Below are 25,816 nucleotides of genomic sequence, written 5' to 3' on the forward strand. Positions count from 1 at the left end.
GGCTAAAGACTGGAAAAGTCTGCCCAGAGAAAGTTATGGAGTCTCATCCTTGAAAATACTAAAAAAATCAACTGGGCAATAGAGTTGATTCTTTGAAGGGGGGATGAGATGATCTTTGGAAGACCTTTCCAACCTCAGGCATTCTGAGATAATAAATATCAATACACCTATTGGCCACCTGTCCACTTATCATCAGTAAGTACTTTATTACAGCATTTTCCCAGAAGTGCAATTTGAAATAAAATTCAAGAATGAGTCTGTACCTAAAACTTTCATCTGAGATTAAATAATGCCACTCCATTCACAAGGACACATGGCAGAAAAGGGAAGGTGCCAGGAGCTAAGTATTTATTATATACCTTTGAGGAACTGAGTCAGAGGGCACCAGCCAGAAAAGCATGCACACTAGCATACAAATACAGAAGAGAGATTACAAAGACACGTGCATTCTGTATGTGTAAAAGCATTTTGTACTACTGACCTTTACTTACAACATCATTAATGAAATGATGTTGGAACACTAGAAGACTTGTACAACATATTTCTTTTTTATTTGCAGCAGAGTTTAATTAAATAATAGAAAAGACTGTCTTATTCTATTGAAATGAAAGGTACCTGTATTGCTAGCAAACGTGAAGTCACTAAATACATTAAATTATTCAGTATATTTGGGTTTTATAATGCTTACTAAAGCAGGTAAAAATTTTGTTCTATACATGAACAATCATTGCCACTGCTACTCCAGTGTTTATTCCCTAATGTCTATTTCCAAACAACACAGAACAGGAGAATGGCCATTAAATATATTGTGTTTACCAACATTTGAAACCTGCTGATCACCAAAAGTAAAGCTCCAACTGTGATGATAAAAAAATACCAGTCAATGTTCCAAAATAAAGTTCTGTGTAAGAAGTTCTTTCACTTCTCTTAAATAACTCCGGGTGGTTTTTTTCATTAATTTGTTTGTTTTAATGTTTGTGGAAAGACAAAATAACACAAATCAAAATATATTTACCCATTTTAATCTGCTCTATGGAAATACAGGAGTTTCCTAAGTACAAACGAAGTGATTTGTTCTGTATCAGTTTCCCCCAAATGGTTTAAATATGTAGGCATAGTCAAATAGTCATTCTTTTATAGTATTCATTAAGAGATGCAGAATATCACTAAATTTCTAATGAGAAAGAATCTAATTCCATTAGCATCTAACTGACAATTTACTGTAGCAACATCATTTGTGTGAACTAAAAAAATATTTAAAAGAAACTCACACTGCCATTTAGGAAACAAAACAAGTTGCTTGCAGAATTGTTGAGTGAAAAAGAAGAGTTTACCCCAGAGTGTGGCATTTTACAGATCTTTAAGAATAAAGAACAAGTTAGATGCAGGGAAGTTGCAATTCATATACCAAAAAAGACCTGCCCTCCTCCCTCCCCTCAAAAATCCTAGAATAGATCCAGAGATGATGGAACTGGAAGAAAGGGGAAAATATGACCCATGCCAGCTTTCCCATTACTATTCAGAAATAAGCAGCTCCCCAACACTGAAGGGTCCTTATCCTTTGTAGCAGGAGCTCCGGCTTCCCGAGCAACCAACATAATACAACAATGAATAGTGGCTGACACATAATTTCATGCTATATTTAAGACTTATAGCTGGGAAAGCATCCACATTTTTTTTCCTAGTAGCAGCAAGTGACGTTAGCATTTAATTTCTGAATAAGAGATGCTTCATCTGTCAGGGACCATCACAATGGCAGAAAGCCACAAGCACAGAAAAGAACAGAGTGATTAATGGGTTTGGACTGTCCTTATTTTCAAAGCACTCCCAACTATCTGAGGTAAAATGCCAACATATTCTTAGGTCAGATGAATGCTGCAAAGCAGCATGCAAATATCAAGAACTCCAATGTTTCCTAGCTCCCTGCTTTCTCATGTAATGTAAATGATATTGAAAGAAATTGACAGCTCACGTTCTCCCAGGCATGCCAGCAGAATACATGGATTTGACATTTGCCAGCAGGGCCTATTAAAGAGATGGATGATTCGGGCACATTTCCCAAGAGCAAAGGGAACGCTTTCCCCTGTGAGACACTGAGATCTGATGGACTAGCAAAACAACTGGAACCAATCCATAACTGGGTTAGTGACTGTGTCTCGGTTCTATCATATTGTTATTAGAGGCTAAATTCCCTGGCATTCTCTCTTCCTGAAGTTCCAGCCACGAATAATGTGAATAAATTCAGAAAATTCATGAGTTTCCATAGCTTCCCAGTGGGAAGGAGGGAGGGAAGGGAGAACTGTAGATCATGGGAGGAAAAGATCTCAGCACACTTGTGCTATCAATGACACACCAACTCATCTACACCACATATGGGAATTTTAGTATCTTTTGCTGCCCAGAGCACCATTTTCATTGATTGTTTGTTTACGAATTATTTTCAGAAATAGTAATTTATATGTTATTTCAATCAAGATGGCAGAAAAAATTCTTTTCTGCTGAACTCTTTGTATAATAATCAAATTAAAATATGTAATAACAATAATCTGAGAACAAATATATAAACATGCCATGTTTGCAGAGGGTTTTTTGTGTTGTTGTTTTGTGGTTTTTTGTGAAATATGTCATAGCTAAATATTTCTCCCATTTATTAAATACCTGCTCAAGACAGTCTTAGATTTTATGTTAAGCTTACTTCTGAATCCCTAGCAGTCCTGTGTAAGGAAGAGTAATTTCTTCTGCTTTGGAGTCAAAGGAGCAAAAAGGCACCATAAATATTTAAAGTAATATAAGAAATTAACTGCAAATTCTCATTCAAAGTAGTCATTAAAAGAACATTAATGCACTTTCATATGTTCCATTTTATGGAATTTGTGCATAAATTATTGCATAAATGACAACCATATATCTCTTCAGTTCTCTTTTACAGTTACATTTAATACTGCTTTATTATGAAAAAGTGATTGCCTGTTGTCTTTCAAATGTTTTCTGTAAAGCAGAATAATCCAACATTAACTATTCTCCAGCTAACGTTCACTCTGTTTTAAACCAAAAACGTCATTATTATTTAGGACTAAGTATGGGCTACATGAATCAGTCCCACTGACATTTTAGACCTGAATTTAGAAAAGCAAAATACTACAGAGCCTAAGTAAAGTGCATGGGGTTTCTATGGCCAGGTTTTGTTAGTACAGGGGGCTACAGGGGTGGCTTTGAGAAGCTGCTGGAAGCTTCCTCCACATCCATCAGAACACCGGCCAGCCCCAAGACAGATGTGCCACTGACCAAGGCTGGCCCAACTAGAAATGGTGACAAGACCTCTGTGATAATATACTTAAGATTTTTTTAAAAGTTATGGCACAGATGTAATTGCAGCCAGAGAAGAGGAGAGTGAGAATAAGTGAGAGGAGCAGCACTGCAGACACCAAGGTCAGTGCAGAAGGAGGAGCAGGAGGTGCTCCAGGCACGAGAGCTGGGATTCCCCTGCAGCCCGTAGTGTAGGCTGTTGTGAGGCTGCTGTGTCCCTGCAGCCCCTGGAGGGCACAGGGGTGCAGAGAACCACCCAGAGCCCATGGAGGAGCCCACACTGGAGCAGGTTTCCTGGTAAGACCTGTGACCCCATGGGGTCCCAGGCTGGAGCAGGCTGTCCTTGAAGGACTGCACCCCATGGCAGAGAGACCCACGCTGCAGCAGTCTGGGAAGGAATGTTGCCCATGGGATGGACTCACACTGGAGAAGTTCATGGAGAACTGTCTCCCATGGAAGGGAGCCCGTGGGGGAGCCAGGGAAGGACTCCTCTGCCAGAGCAGAAGCAGAAACGTGTGATGAACTGACCACAAACCCCATCCCCTGTCTCCCTCCACCGCTGGGGGAAGAGGTAGAGCTAGGAAGGAGGGAGGGAAAAAGGGAAGGTGTTTTTAAGGTTGTAGTTTAGTTCTCATAATCCTGCTTTGATTTTTTTTAAGTAATAAATTTAATTAATATCTCTAATTCAAGTCTGTTTTGCCCATGAGGGTGTTTGGTGAGTGATCTCTCTTCTATTCTTACTTCAACTCATGAACCTTTTATTATATTTTCTCTCCCTTTTCCAGCTGCAGAGGGGAGTGACAGAGAGGCTTTGGTAGGTGCCTGACATCCAGCTAGGGTCAATCCCTATAGAGTGTTTTTCTCCTCAATACTCCTGCTTTGAAATATGCCTAGAACTAGCTCTGCTTAGAAGTTAAGGCATTTTTTTTTCCTCAGTAGCCATAGAATACATTATTTTACCAACCTCTGAAAATCTTGACTTGCTTATTTTAATAAGAATATCCCAGAATACAGAATAGGAGTTGAAGGTCAAAAGTTTAGTTCAGATCACTTTAAAGTACATATTATCACTTGCAAAATGGAAATAGAAAGAGAGAACACCTGACAAATTAATACCTCTTCAGCATCTGATACTGAGACTTCACAGGCTATTAAACAGTCCAGGAACTTTTTCAAGACCAGTTAGCTTTTATAGGTGTTATAAAAGGTTATAGCTTTCATTGTTTTATTATTAAAGATCGAGAAGACCCTGAAATCTTGTCTTTCTGAAACACTCAAATTAACAAAGCAGTTTAAATTCATTAGATACACAGTTTGAAACAAATTGGTCAAATGCTTAGATAATTGGTTGAATCAGGTTTGAAGTTTGAACACGCTGCACAGGGCTCCCATGGGGGCTAGCAGGAATGAGGGGAAGATATGAAGAGAACAAAAAATTGCAGCCACATATTATTACAGAGTGCAATATCAAAGCACATAGTAATACTAACAGTATTATGCAGACTTGGACAAATGTATCCAAATCTGGATAAATTATCATGGACTTTATTAGAAGAATGGGAAATGGTCAGGATTACAGAATTGGGTGCTTACTCAGACTTTTCTAAGTGAAGGAAATAATTCTTTCTGGTTATAATAAAAAATTTCATCTGAAAGCAAATATGAGTAATATTACCACACTGACCAATGATACACACATAATTCTTTTATTTCTGATGCTGTGTTATTTCATCCAGTTTTGCTCAGGTTTTATATCACCTGCTCCTAAAGAGCACCCACAACTCAACTGCCTGTCAGGAAATCCCATATACATTAGCAAACTGCTGTTATGAGTTCTGTCCTTTAACAAATATTTCAGTTCTACATTTTAAAACCTAGCAACAATTCTAAGATGATTTGACAATCTGGAGCATGAATTTTTCCACCCTCATGAGCAGGAATGGCTGTTAAGTTACTTAGATGACTTTTATATGCTATCTTACATTAAGTTTGCCTTTAAATCGAGGATCATATTCTTTACTTCCTTTTAATGGCAAATATAGGAAAATTTTATTACACAGGAGAATTTGTATTTCTTTATAACAAGATTTGAGAAGCTGCTAGTGAATCAAATAAAAAGTTATTAAAACTAAATATTGTGCCTGCTCAGAAGCTACATTTCAGACTTGATCATAAGCTTAAATTATCCTTTTCTTGTAATTACAGCAAGCTTTAACACAGATTTATGAATCGCACCCCACATAACAATTAAATCCTAGAATGAAATAAATTTAATAAGAAATTGATTCTTGGCTGACAATCTATACAGAAAAATATAAAATATTAACCCAGAAAGCAGCAATAACAAAGATCCATAACCTTTGCATAAAAAAAAAATTAGTTTTATGTTTAGAAAAAAGCCTCTTCTAAGCTGGAGGAGGGAATTACTTATCCCTCAAAATAGTTGCTTTAGTGAAAATAGTCAACACAGGAATGACTTTAATCACAACAGTGCCTATCTTCTTCCTCTTGCATACATCCTCTCATCCCATCTCTGGCAGAGCTGAACAAGAGATGAGTTACCAGTAGATACAAATGAGATCTTGAAACAAGACCTGAAGCTGGACACTCAGATTAATTTTACCTTAGAGATCCAAAGCTGATTTTTTAAATTTTGAATTGTAATTCAGTTGATAAAAAGAAATAAATGTCTATATTCAGTTTTCAGTTTTTTCAGAAGATTCTCACATTCCTTTACCCAATCCTTGTGAGTTCTGTGTCTTATATCCAATTTGGTCGGTCTGGAACCTTCCCCCAGGTGAATCTGAATTACACACATTACCTGTTTTCTTCTTGATCGATGAAGAGCATTTCCCCCAAAAATGACATTGGCTTAGATGATCTGAAACTGATACGGCAAGTCAGTTCATTAGCTGTGCCATCTGATGAAAGAACAATATCTTGTCCCTCTGGGAACTGCACAGTAAAAGGGCAAGTCGTGGTACCATCTGCAAGTTCAGCCACGGGAAGTTTAACTGTAATTCGTGATTGCCTGTGTTAAATATAAATAGTAGGTGTTTGTGGTCACAGGATTGCAGTGAAAAAGTTAATTCATAGATTCACACATTCACAAAACTCTTTCACAGTTGAATACAGAATAATAACTTTACTCCTAAAGTGCAAATCAAATGAAAGTAATTTTAAACATAAAATTCTTCCATCATTTAGATGTTAGTTTGTTTCCTTTGTATGTATCTGAGCATTTTACGCTGACCCACAATATCTGAACATCCAAATGAAATTTGTACTAATTGTGCTACAAAAGCCATGAAGAGTTTTCTGAAACTTAAAACTTCCATTAGTGTTCATTAAACTGCACTATTGCACAAATAAGTTAAAGCAAGTTATAAAACAGAAATATTGAGGGGGAATTTTGTGAAGATGCAGAAGATGCTTCAGTATGTTGTGATGTAGTACAGGTTTCAGTTCTGAAATAAGAACAGCAGTCAGTCCAGGCCCATATGGAATCCCTTCAGTTCCAACCACCGAGCTACTGACAGCACACAAACCACTTGATAAATCAGCACAATTCAAGACAAGATAAGACAATAATAATTTGAAGGTAATTTAATAATTTCCAACAAAAGGAAATCTTTGCTCTAATTCTAGTATTGAAATGATACCTACATAAGCATAGCAAACAAATATTACTGCTCTTCAAACAGAAAATTTGAATATTGAAAAAATAAAATAACAGAAACATTTTATGTTATCACAATGTGAAAAATAGAAATAAGATTTAAAACCTTAGTATGTCGCTAAATGCGACAAAAAATCCTGGTAAGTCTCTGCTTTTAATTTTTTGCTAACCATAGTGATTTTGTATTTCTGATATAAATTCATAGAGTCAAGATATCAGAAGATAGACACTTTATGAAGCAGGAACGTTTGAGGACAAAATGTGGGCTTTTTGAATATTAATATTATATTAATTATTAATATTAATTATTAATTACAATTATTATATTATTGCAATATTAATTACATTAATTTCCTCTCAAATATAGGGATTCTTCTGCTGAGCAGAAAATTAATACTAACCTCCACAAACAAATATTAATTCTCTTTTTCACAAGCAAACAAAACAAAGAATTATTCAGGATTTCTGTAATAAATTTACTTTGATATTTTTACCTTATAAAATCCTGTGGAATGATGGTGATGACGTCTTCAGTTTCCACACCCAGAGGAACTGGCATCAGCATTAAAAAGGGAGGATGAAAACCTATTTTTGGTGACCTCAGCGTGCCCGATAACTTTAGTATATATTGTAATGGATGACAATTTAGATACAAGGATATTTCAGATGTAAATGTCCCAGGAGAAGCTGTTGAAAAGTTATGAATATATATATATTACCATAAATACAGGAATGAAAAAGACTTACAGTAAGAGGTTTGGGGTTGGAATTCTTGTTTGTTATTAATTATTTTTTTTTTTTTTTAGAACTGCTTTTTTTCTCAAAACATAATTCAACATTACATCATACATCAGAAGAGTATTTTTAAGAAAACTCACCACACTTGCCTGTAGCAAACAAGAAATTCACATTTTTTTAACTTATCAGAATTTTTTCTGAGTTCTAACTGCAATAAATGATTTCATTGCACTAATAATACGTGTTATATAACATCAATACAACAGCAGAATTTTAAGAATTGCAGTCATACTTGAATTACACTCATTGATACACTGAATGCTTATTTTATAAAGAACTATTGGAAGCATCTGAGTGCCAAGATAGGGAGAAGTTGGGACCTTTTAAGAGTGCAATTACAACACTTCAAAGATGGCTCCAAAACCTACAGTGTGGCCAAGTAGCCTCACACAAGGCAGCAGGAGGTTCTACCCTCCACTCAGAGCATCTCCCATTTCAGAGAATCATTTAGCTTGGGAAAAAATCTTAAAAATCGTCAAGTCCAACTGCAACCCCAACATTGCCAAGTCCACCGAAAAAAAAAATGGAAGGGATGACCAAATATCCTTCTCCAGGTGCCCTCTACAGTGCAGATGGCCATGGCAACAGAAAAAAAAAAAAAGATTTCCTTGTGTTTTGCTCCTTCTCAGGCCACCTTGCTTCCTGCTGCAAGGCAGTTCTCTCTAGAATGAAAAAAAACTTTTTTTTTTTTTTTTTTTTTTTTTTTTCACTAATACAGGGAACAAAGTACTTCCTTCCACAGCTGTTAGGCTATGAAAATGATATTCCAAACCAAGCAGTGCCATTTACCCAACCCTCAGTCATTCTCACCTGCTGAAGAGCTAGCAAAATCAGCAATTTTGAGGGCAAACTAATGAAAAACTCACAGATTTAGAAATAAATCTGCAATGATGTAAAACAACCCAAGAAGTTTAATCTTTGAATTTCTGAGAAAAAAAAAAAAAAACACCTTTTCCCTTGATTCCCCTCAATTAGACCAATATAGAAGTACCTTCACCTAATTGAGAGAACGGAAAAAAAAATTCTAATATGTGTCTGCATGAACACATACATGTCATGGAAGAAAATACATGGCAGGGTTTTCTGAGATTATCTTAGCTCGTCACTTTCACAGCCTGAGAAAGAGCTGTTCACTGTTTACATACAAGAGGAAAATCTAGTGTCTTCAAAGTATTTTGTCTTTTTCCCTTTCAGTAAGAGCTAATTTCTGAATGTGTTGCTACATTTTGTGAGTTTTGTGAGATGTTTACAGCTCTGTAGCTGAGTTCTCATGTCTGTACCATAAACAATCGTTGTTTTTTACATGCCTTTCTGATGTAAGTCATCTGATTGACTTCTAGCCTGGCCAGTGGGATGGAGAGGTGGTAACCTTGTTCTCCAATCCCTGGTCATTGTTCAGAATCTAGTCTTAGTAAACAATAAAAGCTTTTTCTTCAGCCTTCTTGGAGTCAGATTCCATGAGTATCCATTTGTGTACTCTAGCAACGCTAATGGAGGTGACAAAAGAAGAGCTTCACAGAAGCTGTTATGTCACCAGAACACAACCTGTGGGTCCCTTCATTTCAAACCAAACATGAAAATGGCAAACTGAAAACCACCTCTAAAGAGAATCTGCTGCACTATTTGCAACATCTGACTAATTCTGTGTTAAATGCAAATCAGCTTTAGGAGACAATACTGCTGAGAAGGCTAAAAAGATTCTGCCTCTAGGTTTTGATACAACAGGATCACATCTTCCTCCGGCAGTTTGCCCCTTCACAAAGGAAAGGTGATAAAGCATCAGAAAAAAGTCATGCAGATGGATGAAGAGCCTAACAGGCTATTTCTTAAAAGCTTCTAAAGAAGGATGTTCTATACAAACTTCTCCCTGTCCTACAGCTGGGCTGTAACTAAACCATATGTGTCCTCTTTCATTCATATCGATTATAAAGTGGAGTAAAAGAGCATAACCTATAAATACCATAGGGATGGAACACAATGAAAGACAGAAAAGTACAGGAGCATATGTCAGTACCAAAGAATGTGCAATTTTCACTAACTCACATTTTAAAATATTCATATTAACCATTGTTTCAAAGTTAGACAAAAGTAGACAAATTTTTAATGCCATAGAATTTCTGGCTCACCCAAAGAGCAGAACAGACAGTGCCTATCCTGCATCTCTGATCATTCTGTGTGTGGATCCACACATTTACTAACACCAAAATTCAGCATAGTATGTAAACCAATAAATTATTGCTTATGTCAGAAACACCAGGACAACGCAATACCACGATCATTTTATACAGACACAAAGACAAAAAAGCAAATTCTGTCATTTATTAAGATTTGTTCATTAGTTTTGAATGCCTAGGACCAGTGCTTTCAGGATATTTCATGTCAAATAAATTACTTAGAAATTAATGAGAATTATGTCCTGAACTGACAGATGAAGTCACGAATTTATTCTGCTCCTCACACCTTTCATGACTTCTGTCAAAGCTTAGACTGCTGTTACCAATTTGATATACCACCATTAGTTTCCAGTCCAGCAGATGTGAACATTTTCCTTAGGGATATTTGATGGTACTTAAAAATTTGTCAATCTAAATCTGCCAAGGGCTAACAAAATCTCTAGAATTATTTGGGAAATATTTTCTCTTCTGCAGAAATATCCACTCTATAATACATTTTCAGAGTTTATGAGAAGAAAGGAAAAACACCCTCTGCTCTTCTCACCCTCTTAAGTTTGTATTATATGGTTTTGCAGTTCCTGCTTTTGTCTCTCCAAAGCACATTTTTTGTTTAGTTTCCTTGGACCTTATGATAATTCAGGTGTTATTGCATCGATTTGCCTTCAACATTAATAGGTACCATTGAGCAATATGCATACAGTGAAATACAGACTTCAAAGTAGATAAAAATTAAATAATATTTTTTTCAAAGAATTAGTTAAATGTCACAGCTAGCTAATATCTTGCTGTTGGAGAAAAAAAAAATTAAAAACGACCACATAATCAAAGTTGTCATCTGTGCCCATTACACAATCATCACATCCTCCAGAGTCTCTCAACTCCCAGTAAGGGAACCCAAGAGCACAAATTCCTTTTAACTGCCTTTGCTGCAAATAAGTTTTTTCATGCCACAATTAGATACAGGGAAAAGATTTTTTAGACTGTTAATGCATTATACTATAAAACAGCAAAAGAGGATTGTATTAATGTTCTCAATTCTTGAAAATCTCTAATTTTAGAATACATTTTTAACAGGTAGCATGATTTTACCACTGACAAAAGCTCTTTCATTTAATTAAACAATGCACTTTATTATAGCATTTTGCACTCTATCATAACTGCAGCATATTTAAATAAATTACCCTAATGTACACTCAAAGTTCATTTTAAGGTTTGTTCACCCCCCCCCACATACTACAACTTTACAGCACAAGCCTATGAAAGTGATTAGCACCCCATGTTCATTAACTAGGTCTCCTGTGTGGGTTTTGATGTACCTAAAGCTCTCTTACAAGAGAGAGTAATGATATGCACTGAAGGTACAGCACAAGTAGGCTATAAATCATGGGAAAATACTTAGAACATTGAGTTAAGGGTAATTGATCTTTACAGTTATTTATGATTTTCTGTAAACAAAAGATATAGGAACACAGCAAAAAATACAGATAACTTCAAATTACAGTAATTTATCAGTCATATTTATGTAAACATCTGAATTTGCACATACAATCTATCCAGTAATTCAAAATATTAGCTTTTATTTTTATGCTATTCTCTGCTTCACAGTCCGCAACAAGCAACTCCAAGCAACACGTGCAATTAAACACTGCTCTTGCATATTCACAACATTCATATAACAATATTTAATGCAGTCTTCTCAATTTATCATACAGAGTCATGGCAAGAGACTTATCTCTCTATTCTTCTTTATTTATATTAAATAGTTTCCAGTGCTTAATTGAGGCTAGAGATTTCAGTGCTATGATAAAGAATAACAGCAACATCTTTCTTTAGGACAGGGATGCTCACTTGCTGACTCAGCATCAGAGCCAACTAACACAACTTTTCTTTCCTTTGACAATGCTGCAGCCCCAAAAGTACTGGACTGAAACTCACCAGGATGAGGTTCTGTGAGCATCAGAACTACAGCATTTGCTGGTGGGATTTATCAGCTCAAATACAGTGTTACATCCTATGAATCTAGTATATCACTGTCTAATACTTGGTTGGGAAAAAAAAAGCAGAATCCTAATTTTCCTATCTTCTATTCCTTTTCTAGAGTTATGTGGGTTATTACCACCTTCCTTCATTCTCCCAAGTTTTGTTAGAAATATATATTTTTCTTCAGGACTGGTTGCCTGACCAGTCTACTCCGAAAAAATATCATAGACAAGTGATTTTATATCTTACTGAGGCAGGAAATTTTTGTCCAATTATGGCTATTTAGAGAAAAGTTCAAAAGCATTCCAGGTACCCTTGGGAAGCTTTACTACTTAAGTCAGTCAACCCAAATGCACCTGAAGTAGCACCTCTGAAAATGATACACATATCCCAGTCCTTGATGCTTTATGTGTCAAAAACTTGACGCTTTCTATGTGCAAAGCAGACTTTTCAAATAATGCAATTTCAAAACCAGTGATCCCATGGTTTTTGCTAGGTCTGCAGCTGCCTTTTTTTCTCAGAACCAAAAAAACCTTTACTTGATCAAAATAAGTACTACTATTGATTGATCATAATACCCCATTTAAACATACCTATGCAAATGGCCAATCTATAGAAGAATCCATAAAATTACTTACGAGGGTAAAACGACACAGTAATACTGACTTCTTCTTTTTTATAAAGACATCCGCGCTGCAGACTAAACCTAAAAATACCATCTTCTATATTTTTGTCTACATCATCAAAATTCAATTTCCATGTCACACTCTGTCTTGAGAGACACTTCAGGATAAGGTCCTGTAAATATTTAGAGAAAAGGAGTGATTTTGAGAGAGGGAAACAGCAAACACTGTGATACTTTTCACACTGCTCTCTCCTAAGCATTCTTTGTGCAAACATACCAGAGGGAAAGCAAGACAGCACTAGAAAGCAGTGAAGAACTCAATTTATTTTTTATGTGGGGTGCAAAGGTGAGTATGCCTATCTGCACAGACTAGATGCTTTCCAGACACTCACCACATTCACAAAGAGAACACTTTCTTTCCAGATTGGAAAAACCTTATTTAAATGAGGTAAACAGATCAAAGCATCACGGTGGGAGTGCTTAGCCAAACAGAATTGAGGACATCTAGACTTACAGGTGGAGATGTTGAAAATAGAAGAAGTTCAGAACAGATTTTCAAAACCCATTCTTTCAAATTCAATGAGTGGGAACAAAAAAAATAAAATTAAATTCCTTTATCTCAGAGTTATTCTCTCACCTTTTGAAACATGCCTAGCTAGGAAAATGCCTTGACTTTGTATTATCATTGTTTCCTAAATGCACTTGAAAAAGCATTTCAAGGCTTTCCATCATTGCCCCCCAAAAATTTTTTTAATTTCTAACCAAAGCCCTCAGGAATTAGAAACAATAAATTATGTTATGGTATGTTTTGCATTCATACAAATTACCTGTGTTGCAAATATTATATTAGTGTCTTTTTTTTCCCCATTAAGCTGTAAGTCATGACAAGGAATCTTTGCAGAGTGTCAGTTAGCACAGTCAGTACCATACAAGGCACTGGGACAGCAGTTTCAGTGTAGGGCCCATCGTGGCACAAATCAGTCCCATCCTGGCACCATCACTGTCTCATTTACTGGTATAGGCAGGTGCAGAAAATCTTCAGGATTATTCTATTCATATTTATTTCTTACACAAATCATGGTCAATTTTTCATAGTGCCGACATTTTCATATTGTCAGAGATAGTACAAGCCCAATTTTGGGAAAAATTCATAGTGATTAAAAGACAGACATAAAATAGAAAACTGAACAAAATGACAACGACAATGTCATTACCTGAGAGTTCATACTCTTGTCAGCAGTACTAGGATGCATGTTACTCGAATGTTGTTCAAATTTAAATTCCATTGAGGAGAACTCCAATAGTGGCTTAATTACTATTGAAAAAAACAATTTAAAAAGTTTATACAGCATCATTTGACAAATATTTTCCCAAAGTACCTTCATAAACTCATTGTTTCTGTACATGTTCAGGAAAAATGTTTTCTCCCTGTTTTGTTGCTCCCATACTATATACATGATTACTGTAATTTAACTGTCTTATTCTGATTCTTTAGTCACATTAAAATTATTTAAATTTTATATATACCAGACTTAGAGCACCTCTCCTTCATAATACAAGAGCCACATGATATTCCTTCTGCAGATGAATGCACTTACATTTCTGACAGTAACCACTAGACAAGATTTGGAAGATTTTATATAAAACAGCATTTCTCTTAATTTCATAGAGCTGGAACAAATAAATCATCACAACGTATGAAATTTTAAAGCGGGATTTTGGAAAAACAGAGGTATATGTTCCCACAGCTCATCTTACTTCTTGGAAACAACACTGGAAATGAACCTCGCAAGCACACAGGATCCTTTTATTAAAATCTGCACATCTGCTCCTTGCCTAGTGTTGATCAATTCTCTCCCTAAAAATCCCAAATAATTTCCTAATCACATATATCACATTATGTAAACAACAATATTATTTGTATTTCTCTAAATCATAGGCACATAATCTCTATAAAGTAATATTGTTTCAAAGTAGGGAACAGAATCTGCTGGAGCCCTTCCACCAACACACAACTGCATCACTCACAAAGTCCTCAGCTCTCTCAGAAAGTGCTTGTACCAAGAGAACACAGCACATCTGAAACTCTGTCAGGGAAAGGGGATTGTCTACAAAACCAAAAAACTGTGAGTTGTATTATTAAAACATATGTCAGCTCCCATGAGGCTATTACATTGATAGTACAAACTTTTCCTTTGTACCAGACTTAGAATAGACTTGTGTCTTTCCCGGTGATTTGTTTGAGATTTTTCTCTTTCAGTTCTTTCTTACATACAGATAAACAGTTTCCCAGGGAGAATTCCTGTAAGTATTCAAGTAAGAGACCTGCTTTCTTTCCCAGGTGCTGAAATAGTCTACAAATTTTGTTTTTTAAAAAAAATCAAAAAACAGATTCCTGATGAATTGAAAACATATGGACTACACTGAAGTTAAAAGACTGGGCTGACTATGCCAGGATTAGGGTGATTCTTTTCTCAGAGTGAACAACACTCCGAGTATAAACAGCAAATATAAGATATTGGTTTAAGTGCCAACCACAGTCCCGTGCAGTCTGAATCCCAGTCAACTACAAAAACTATCCCAGGAAAATAAAAATTGTAAAAGCAGAAAACAAATGTGCCATAAAGCATCCAGCAGCGAGAGTCAGGCATATTTGTCAAATCAAAACTTAGAACTTGCAAGATACATCTTACTAATTTTCAGTTTTTAACATGCTAACCTGAAATTATTTAATAACAGACATAATTTTTAAGTTATCATAATGTAACTAAATCATCAAGTTTGGGTTGTTTTGTTTTTTGGTTTTTTTTGACAGTAAAAATAATCTGGCTATTTGCCTGCACCTATATGATTATCTCAAATACTCAGTGGTCAAGAAACTTATTTGAACTTCTCTGCCTCCTCCCAGATCATTAAGATTCCCAGTAAGAATTTAACTTCAATACTCAAATTTTAATAGAAGCCACATTTTATTTTTTAACTATTTCTTAGACTTGAATGTATTATATATTCACTTTTATATTATGTTACTTGTTTTTGGCCAATACATGTACTTTGAAGAAATTCTACATAGCAGAAATAATAATTTGTGATAAAATTTGGATAAGAATTGTCAATTATCCATGAGATTTAGTGACTGCATCTATTCCACAAAGAATAGGAAAAGGGAATAAATATTTTCTTTTTTCTTCACATCTGCACTATAAATTTGTGACTTGGATTAATATTTTTACTTAGAGATATGTTTCAGAATAATCTCATATGCATATATACACTCACCTTTATTCTATATGTTCTTCAATTAAATATATTTTAGAAACATTTAATATGAATTTACTTTCATTACAGGATCTAAAGAAAGTCTTTCAGATTTCTCTGATATTTTAAAAGATCTCAAAAGACTTAAGTTACAGAAAAAAACAAAGGGGAAAAATATATAGACAAATCCTAATAAATTGGAGTTGCTTTTAGCCCGCATTACATATTTAATTGGCCAAGCCTTCTTCAGTGCTCCCAAGAGGTTTAAACATCACACAAACGTCACTCTAGGAAGACACTCTGTACTTCACTCCCATCTCAAACAAAAAGTGGTCATACATTAAAAACTGAGATTAGTAAAGCCAGTGTATTCAAATATTCACCATTTATAGATCTACATGACAGGAAGAATAAGACAGAACCACAACTTATTTCTGAGAAAAGCAGACAAGAAATACATAAGACACTAATTTCTTTGCTGCAGGCAAATGGGCTGTAACTTTGGCTATTAACAACCTCTGACAAGCCAGATGGGATGAGGGCCATTCAGAGGCATTTTAAAGGGTTTTAAATACAGCTAGAGATACTAGTTTTGACAGGAGAATTCCATAAAATAGTATGACTACATTCTACTTTTCTACACTTTTCAGAGGAACGGCTGTAATTACTGGGATTTGCATGAGGTAGTCTAGAAATGCTAATAAATGAATAGACACAAAAAAAGAGTTTTGGTAAGCTATTTTTATATAAGACAAATGGCTTTACAAAAAAATATTTTCTCTACGTCATGATTAGGTACAGAAAGTTCAGCTTCAAGCTTATTTAAAAACACGAATCAAAACTTGAAAATTTTGCAAGTTTCCAAAAAACGTACAAATTACACAAATTCCAATTAAGCAGCCGTTCTCTGCAAAGCCAGAAATATCATTCCAGATATATGTATTATCTTCAAGGTCTTCAAGGCCCTGGTTTACCCACCAGAAGCTTTGACTCTACACGATGGAAGAGGAGGAGCCTCCGGGGGTGGCTGGGGCGCGGGGGCACCGCACTTCAGAGGCGCAGGAGGAGCTGGAGGTGGGGAACTGGCCCGAGGAGTAGAAACTGGGAGAAGGAAGTCATATACTGCCATCTAAAGGAAAAAAAAAAATTGTGGTCACTTTCCCAAAAAAAAAAAAAAAAAAGAAAAAAAAAATCATAGGCACCTCTTGAACCATCTGAGCTGTTTGCTGTTTTGGCAGAATTATTGCAATTATGGACCTGCTTGTGGTATTAACAGGATGTTCATTTATTGGAAGTCAGAATGAGTACTCTCTAAGTAAGTGGTGTCCAGGTATTTTTTCCCCCATTAAGGAAAAGCTCTATCACCAAAAGCAGAGCTACAGACAAGGCTTTGGGTAAATCACATTGTTGTGTTCCACTCCTGCCACTCTCATGAGTGAAAAAAATTGGAGTCATGGCCCAAATTCAGAAGATCATGTGAGCAAAGAGGAGGGAAAACAAAGCAACATCACTTATGGAAGCCTTTCTCAAAGGCTGAAGAGCAAAGACAAACCATTACTCTACACTCAGCATAAAAAAAAATGGGCTCTCAGATCAAAGGTGGAACATTAGTTAAAACTGAGAAGCCTTGGGGGAAAAAAATAAGTCTTAAAACCTGTAATGAAATGCCACTGAATTCTAGGAGTCTAAATTACAGTGACTTTGATCCTCATTTTATCTGTGCTATCACATTCCCAAATGATCACAGATACCACTTAAAAATGGCATGTTTTTTACAGAATCCTCTTTTTTGACAGACTGCATCAAAAAGGCCAAATTTATTTCAAAAAGCACTTTCAAAGAGATATTTCTTGCCTCTCGCTCTGTCTTTCCAAGGACCAACACACTAAGGTAGTATGCCCTCCAGAAAAAAGGTATGGATAACCTTAATAAAGGTAATGGAAAAAAAATCCAAAACTTCTGCACTAAAACCCCTGTTGGAGTCCTTCAAATCCTGTTTTCACCTTGAAGGCCACTAAAATCTCAGAGAGGAATTAAACCTATAAAATCTTCATGCTGCTTAGAAAAAGCAATAAAACCAGCTATATAAAGATGTTATGAATCGTTTAAAAGCTTTCAAAACCTGCAGAAAATAGTGCATCATTCTTCACTTGCACATCTGTGGTAGCAAGCAGAATATATACATGACAGAAAAGAAAACCAGAAGTGTCCTAAGCCAGGGCATGAGGCACATACCCATCTGTAACAGCTGCTGAGAAGCAAGCACACAGCACTGAGAGTGACTGGTGTTCCAGCAGGGTCTGTGACACAGTTACACACTCCTGGAGAGTGAGGTGTGTGCTGAGCCTCCTGGAACGTTTTGTCTTTTTGTGCTTAGCTCAAGGAAAGCATGGAATGAGGGCAAGCTTTTACCACAGTCCTTTGTTTTATATTGATAATTCAAATCTAATAATGATTAGATTTTACAATATATAACTAGCTTTTCAAAACCGACATTTAATATATTTAGTGACTAAAGCTCAAGATATGTCAAAAAAAGATGGAGTAAAAATCTCCTCCTTTGAATTATATACTCTTCTATTTTTAGTACAAGTCACCCCCATAAAACACTTCATCAAGTTACAGCTTCAAAATACATTCTTGTAACAAAACTATTTTTTTTTAAAGTTTGGTGAGATTAAAATGTTTAGTCTATTATATTTTTCATGAGAGCCCTGGCTGTGCAAAGGAGTGCAGTCTAGCACTGCAACTGTTATTCATCAATGCCGTTAGGTTCAGGCCAGACAGCAGAAGATGGAATCCCTTTATTCCTCTCCCAAAGCAGCAAATCAAAACCTGGTTTTCATCCCAACTCTCAGGAAAATTTGGTTTTGTCTTACTATACAAGAAGCAGTTTCTTTTCTAAGAACTGGCAAACAAAAGCAAATATGTGAAAGACTCAATTCACTACATGTAGATCATGATGTTCACTGAAAACCCATTTTTGCTATGAAGCACAAATGGTACAAATTCATGGCCAACATAACTCATAGAAATATATTTATGTAATTGAGAACAAATCATAGATCTTTTATTTTATTCACACATTAACTGCACATTATGTAAACTACGTAACTAGAAATGAAAAATCATTTAAAAATTCTGTGCAAGTAGAAATCATATTATAATTCATACACATATTGCTGAAACATAATTAAAAATTAATTTCAGTTATTAGAACTTCACTTTGCAAGTAGAATCCTGATGTTTCTTTCTATACATATTAAAAAACCTCTTTATGATTAATCTTTTTCATTTTTCAAACTCCATAATACAAAATTCCCTCTTTTGCAAGATTACATAATTTAAAAAGTAATTACAATATTTTAAAAAATAAATCCTTAGACTATTACTGGACTTATCCTTGCTTTTTAAATAATTTCGAATACTTTATAGTTAATTATCTATTGAGATATTTTCCTGAAACTGCATTTAACTTCACACACACCAGAGAACATGGGAAGAGCAGGAAGGAAGCAGCCCAGGAAAAGCCTTTCAGTTTAAGAAACATTTTTCCTGTCCTGATGTACACTGATTATGCATCTTGGTTGGAAAGTAAGCATCATCTAAAAAGTGAGAGTCTTAGAATTAAAAGACTTCAAAAGAAGCTTTAAAAAGACAGGTGAGACAAAGGAGCTTTTCGTTGCATGTTCTCATGGAACATCTCCAAAGGATGCCAGAAAAAGGATGCTTGATCAGGCTGCCACCAGAAGTTAACTCTTTAAATAAAAATAACATTCTTGGAAAGCTTTATTCAGATGGCATCTTAAAATACTTTTTTGTTTTGTCTAGAATTAATAAACAAATAGAAGCTGTTGGTCATAAAGAATCGATCAGGTCAAGAAAATTCTGCTACCAAAACTCATTTGAATTTATGAAATAGGTTAGATACGAACAGTTTGGTAGCTCTGAGCTCAACACTGCGGGGCAAACATGGCTGATTGGCCATGCCTTGGCCCTAAATACCTGGTATAAAACAAGAAACAAAAGGGGGAAAATTTAACCCATCAAACATTACACGCAAAATAGTATTTTACATAAAATTCATGGATCAAAAATTAAACAGAAGCACAGCTGTCAGGTGGCAATCTGAGAGTAGAAAAAAAGTAGTTATTTTCAAAAAACACTTTCAAAGCAGTTACTTCATATCTATCTTTACTAAGTATTCCAAGGCAATAGTATATTTTAGAAAGCATAATATATAATTCTGCAATTATTATTCTAATAGAGCATATATTCTCAAGGTTGAATAAAAATTTTGCTGATTCAGAAATTGTACAGTTTGTTTAGCACAAAGAATATGAGGCATCTCTCCAAAATTAGTGTTTTCTTTCACAATACAGCTTCCCAGGGAATTGCACATAAATCAATAAGCTAATTTATTACTTAAAATTGCATTAAAACATCTTTAAAAGATAATAACATTCTTGTATTTATCATATAATACCATGCAGATTGTTCAAGTATCTTGAAGCATTTGTGAAAAGGTTGACCTTAGAGTTTCTTTATTTATACATCTAATAAACAAATTCAGCAGAGATAGGAGACAAAATGTAATGTACATTAAAAAAATCCATTTGATTCAAATTCAAACCTAACTGCAAAGCCAAGGGTTTATGTCCTGCAACTGAATCTAATATACAATCCCAGCCTTCCCACAAATTTAACATGAGCTTTTCCTTAAGATATACTGAAATTTTTCATTCCCCCAGGTTTATATCACAGATAAGCAACTTCCACAATGAATAATGTAACTGCTGTTCAGAGCCACCATTCAAAGCACTGCAATAAAATTAAATCTTTCCTTTGTATATGGTCAGAGATGATGCAACAACAATGGCCTGTAATTCCACAGCTGCAGATCTTCCATTGAATTCACTTCTTGACAAATCTGTCCTTTCATTAAAAAAGGACATTTAAAAGGACAAAAAAACCCACCAAAACACCTGTCACTTCCCTACAACAAGCTTAAGCAATAAGCTCTGACAGCTCTGACTTGTTCTATTTATCTCAATCAAAGGTACTCGAAGGCTTCATTATTACACAGCTGGGTATTCTGTCCTTTTTCCAAGATGCTGGAATTTGTCATTTTCCAGCAGGGTTAAAAAAAAAACAAAACAAAACAAAACTAATTTTGAAGCAGCACACTCCTGCACTTTGCTTTGCATGCTTTCGCCAGCATACCCTGCAGGACCTCTGTGAGCAGGGGATCATCCTGCCTGGAGAAACACAGATAAGATATAGATGATACAGATTATATAGATATAGATTATGTCAATACTGCTTTCACTGACAGCTCTGACTTTCCCAGCCACCAAACACTAAGGTTAAACCCGCTGCAGTGAGGTGCAGAGCCCTGTCACCTCTAACACCTTCAAAGACATTGGAATAGCAGCAAGGCAAAGCCACACTGTGTCTGAGCAACATCCCAGCCTTATCTATAATGCATGGACTTCATTTTCTCACTCAGAGTACTGAAGGAACTGGCTCAACATTTTTTAGGGTTTATTTTTTAAGCATGCCAAGACACTTCATCTCTAAGAACACCTTTTGATGTCCTATGTATTAATTCATATTATATTTTAGTGAGAATTGTAGCAGCTCTTCAGAGTTCCTAGATGTACTACATTTGTTGATCTGAAGGGTTTTTTTAGCAGAATTCATGACTGCATTCAAGATTAAATCACTTGGAACCTTACATTAATAATTCAAGTAGCTTTAATAAATTTTTTAAGTACATTAAAATAATGTCGTGCTTTTTTTTCTTTTTAGCAGGGCTCCTGAATTATTTTTACTTTTCCTTAGCTCTAGTATCCACTTTGTTAAAGAAAACATCAGTATAGTGGGGGTATGTTGGTTTATAGGGTAGTGTTGACAGTAATGACTACAACAGCAGGAAGTTCTAGTAAAACCAGAAGGCAGACAGAAAAGAATGTGATCTGATGGGATACAGAAGGTTTGTAGCAGCTGGGAGGTAAGCTGTGGAAGAGCAGTTGTCAAAAAAGCAGAGATGAGATCAGAGAAACAGCTGTTCAAGTGCAGAGAGGCAGGAAATAGCACTTGCAACTGTGAAACCTGAATAGGGGAAGCTCAACATACAGAGATAAGAGGTTTAGGGTTTTTTTCAAAACTAGAAAATCAGGAAAGAAATCTGGTGAGAAAATGGGGACTTATAGATGAGGTAGAATGAAAAAGAGCTCAGATCCAAAGGAAAATGTTTTAAGAATCAGTAACTACTGACAGTTTCTGATTGCAGTAAGAGATGCTTCTACCCCAACCACTTTCTTAACAAACTATGTTTTAATTAGTATTCTACATTGCAGGAGTTAAATGAGAGAAAAGCTACAGCATCCTGGGGGTTACATAGACTTCCAGATGCTGCCTGTCATCATGCCACATGGGGTAACTCCATTTAACACTAGTCAGGGCTCTTGGGGCCAGCTGTGACAGTGCTGCACCAGCTCAGAGGTGCTCACCTGTGAGCACCAGTGGGCTGGAAGCTGTGAGGGTCCTTGGGCTTGTCTTGCCCAGCAGAGAGCTGCTCCTGATAGGCAGGAACACACTGGAAACAGAAGGGCAGCACTGGCTGGACCCAGCTTACCCAGCACCAAGGGCAAAGGGGGACAGGACTCTGAGCATCCACGGAGAAGGGAAACTGAAGTGAAAACATTTCGTTAAAGCAACACTTAGTTGGCTATGAGGGGCACCAAGAAAATTTCCCTTTTGAAGCTTTTATTTCCTTATTTCTGAAGGAAAATATTCTGCCAATAATTAGCCTTAAGACTGGAAAAACACTTTGACCCAGAGTATGTATCATGGGTTGGCACAATTTTGTTTTCTGGATATGGAGAAATGTAAAATGTTTTTCCCTGCCCTGACCTTAGAGTTGGTTGGGGGGGGAGGACAGGGACCTATCAAAAAGCTGGCTGAGATATTGGCAGCTAAGCTGACCAATGAGAAGTGTCAATGAGACTTTGGAAGGGACATACAATACTAGAAGTATTCGTAAATAGTACCCCAGATACACTGAGAAGCTCTGCTGATAGAACATCACAGTCTGCAAAAACTCCGGGCGGCAGCAGATGTGTGACATTGGGAGCACTGGACTATTTTTGTCATGTGGCAAACATCTTAATGAAAGATCTTAGAAAGACTCTTCTCCGAAAGTAACGAGTGGTTATGTTTAAAGAGTGAAACTGACTGAAAATCCTAAGTTATGTCTTTCTGTATTGTTGAGTAAGAAAGTTAATAGCTTGTAAGAGGAAAGAAGCGTGTTTTAAGGTATCATTCTGTTTTAGTTTAAGTTTTTCTTTTTCTCAATTTTTTTTCTCATTCTTTTAATGTATGTTAATAAAACTATTTTTGTTCATTTTTAAGCTTAAGCCTGCTTTGTTTTTTCTCTCCTAATCTCTCCCTCCCACAAAAAGAAAATGAAAACTAAAACCCTTACATTAATTGGTGTTTCTGCCTGGTTTTATTAAATTAAAACCATTACAGTATGAAAAATGAAAATCTGTAATCAACAGGTGCAATATTCTACAGCTTTTTTTTTTTATTATTTTTGCAAGAACGTTCACAAAACTGATCCCATCAAATGTAAAAATATTTTTTTCAATTTTATACCACAATTAAAGCAGAATTCAAAGTAGAATAACCTTCTCTTCACTTAAGCCAATGTATACCATTATCAAATGACAGATGTACATGCTCATCAATAATGAACAGCAATCCTGAACATCATGTTCAGGTGACAAGCTAAATTAAACATAGAGAGCAAGCTACTATTTCAGCATTCTTCAGAAATATTGTTAGTCACTTCAATTTACAGTGGTGTCAGTAGTAACATTTCTACTTTTATTCTATCCTGCAACTTGACAAGGAAAGGAAATAGGAATAGAGCTCAAATGTCACAATGGAAAACAGGGTTCTTCTCTTTTCCTTTTCTTTCTTTTGGACTTCCTTTCCAAGTGGAATTGTCCCATTTCTTTCTTTAAACATGGCATCCCACAGGGGAAAAGTGTGCAGCTGAAGTGTTATCAGCCCAGACTGGAATAAGTATTTTACTTGCATTATTAATATTATTCCTGTTGGTATGGTAAGTTTCTGCTCTTAATTCTCGTTCAGCTTGTGGCCTGCAATGCTATACACACAGATTATTCCAAGAGCATTATCTGCTCCTGTATTCCCATTACTGACCCTTCCACCATTTTCCTTTGCTGAGTTTCTCCAGTTTGATTATGGGTCACTCATGATATCCTGTAGGTACCATATTGCAAACAATTACATACTTTCCTGACACAGTATCCAGTCTAATTCTGACTACCTTGCTTACGAGTGTTGAATTAGAAGTGTCAAGATACTTAAAAATATATGACAATTATTCCTCTTCTCTTAAGTCAAGGCCTGCCATACTACAGAAGGAATTTTTTATAAATCTATTGACTCATATTCTGTCAGGAAAAATCATTTCAAAGTAGTGTGCGTGCTATAAACGCACTCCAATAGCTTCCATGTGTACACAGAAGAAAATCAGAACATTATCCAACAGCCTATAATATACAAATATTATTTGAATGATGCTTTGAACAAAGGAATTCCATTTTATACTGCTGAGAAGACAGGCATGGGAAGTGGGTGGTGGTGGAAAAAGAATACTCCAGACCCTTTCAAGATGCATAATCTCTATTATTCATTTTTAAGGTAAAAGTGCAGATAATGCAATCAGTTTATATGCTCTAGAAGTGATTCCCAGCTGCTTGTTCTGAAGCTGGTTTATGATATCATACACTAAGTTTTCTTGCAGTTCATTGTTCTCCAAATATGTGGAAAATCCAAACTTTCAATTTCCAAAGCATTTTTTAATGTGGTTGGATTTAAAATTCACTTGAGCATTTTCTATTGACAGTTAATACCAATAAAATCCTAATTTTCAGATGTGAAAGTATCTTAAAGTCTCCTATCTTCAATTTTTTTCCACTCAAATAGCTCAACCAGAAACCAACTTGGCCAAGCTTTATGACACATAAAACTCATCTACATTTGCAGTTTCTTGGTCATCTGGGAATTCAGGCAAGAACAGCTGCAAAAAGATGGTGGCTGCTGGTTTGTTGATTGATTTCATAAATGTGTGGTATGACATTTCAGCATTAGTCTACATCATTTTTAATCCATTGAGAAAGTGTGTTTTCTTCGTGTATGCAAACACTTAAAGTTATAAAGAGGTTATTTCAGAACTTGTTTTCTTAAGAATTGCATTACTAATTATAAAACTATTGCACACACTAAACCATTCATTTAAGTCTCTATTCTCCCACCACAGAAATATCACAGAGCATGATTTTAATTAACCTAATCATCACTGTTCCAGAAACCTACCTTTTTTGCTGTTAAGACCAAGAAGCATTGCAAAGATGACCCTTCCTTTAAGTCAACTGAATACAAACAAGGGTTTGAACGAGAACAGTCAATCGCTGCCAAACAAAATTCATAATCAAATTACAGATGGCATTGCATGAAATATCAGCTTTGTAATAGTTGCAGTATTTCAAAGTGATTTCCAGTATCAAGTATCTGCATATTTGCATGGTAAGCATTTCTTACAAAGTTACAAGGGAATATAGTATCTCTCATATGGATTCTAAAGGTAATTTTGGGCAGCATTACTCACCAGCAATTTTCATGGAAGTTATTAATTTGGGAAAACACAATATTTCAGAAAAATAAAACCCAAAACAACATTGTCCTTTGCCTTTGAATAAAAGTGTTAGGCTAAAATAGTTAGTTACATAATAAACTAGTATCACAGGGATAAAAATAGTTGTCTTTTTGTTAGTCCTTTTTTTTTTTTTTTTTTTTTTTTAAATTAGTTTTAGGCATAATCTGTATTTCCAATAAAGCTTGCTTCATTTTTCAGACTTCCATGTTCAATTTTAAGGCACTGGTAGGAGCACAGGTTTC

The 25,816-nt window shown here is 35.6% G+C and overlaps 1 protein-coding gene across 1 annotated transcript in view; it reads right to left on the bottom strand.

Moving 5' to 3' along the window:
* Nucleotides 1-25,816, bottom strand: part of CFAP47 (cilia and flagella associated protein 47) — a 267,594-nt gene that overhangs the window by 216,395 nt on the left and 25,383 nt on the right. Inside the window, exons 21-26 of the mRNA XM_040055880.1 lie at nucleotides 25,235-25,329; nucleotides 16,799-16,949; nucleotides 13,777-13,877; nucleotides 12,576-12,735; nucleotides 7,480-7,672; nucleotides 6,128-6,337 (exon numbers count right to left, since the gene is read on the bottom strand). Of these exons, the coding sequence (XP_039911814.1) occupies nucleotides 6,128-6,337; nucleotides 7,480-7,672; nucleotides 12,576-12,735; nucleotides 13,777-13,877; nucleotides 16,799-16,949; nucleotides 25,235-25,329 (910 nt within the window). The remainder of the gene's footprint in view (nucleotides 1-6,127; nucleotides 6,338-7,479; nucleotides 7,673-12,575; nucleotides 12,736-13,776; nucleotides 13,878-16,798; nucleotides 16,950-25,234; nucleotides 25,330-25,816) is intronic.

Source organism: Hirundo rustica, chromosome 2 (assembly GCF_015227805.2).
Source record: "Hirundo rustica isolate bHirRus1 chromosome 2, bHirRus1.pri.v3, whole genome shotgun sequence".
Taxonomy (NCBI): Eukaryota; Metazoa; Chordata; class Aves; order Passeriformes; family Hirundinidae; genus Hirundo; species Hirundo rustica.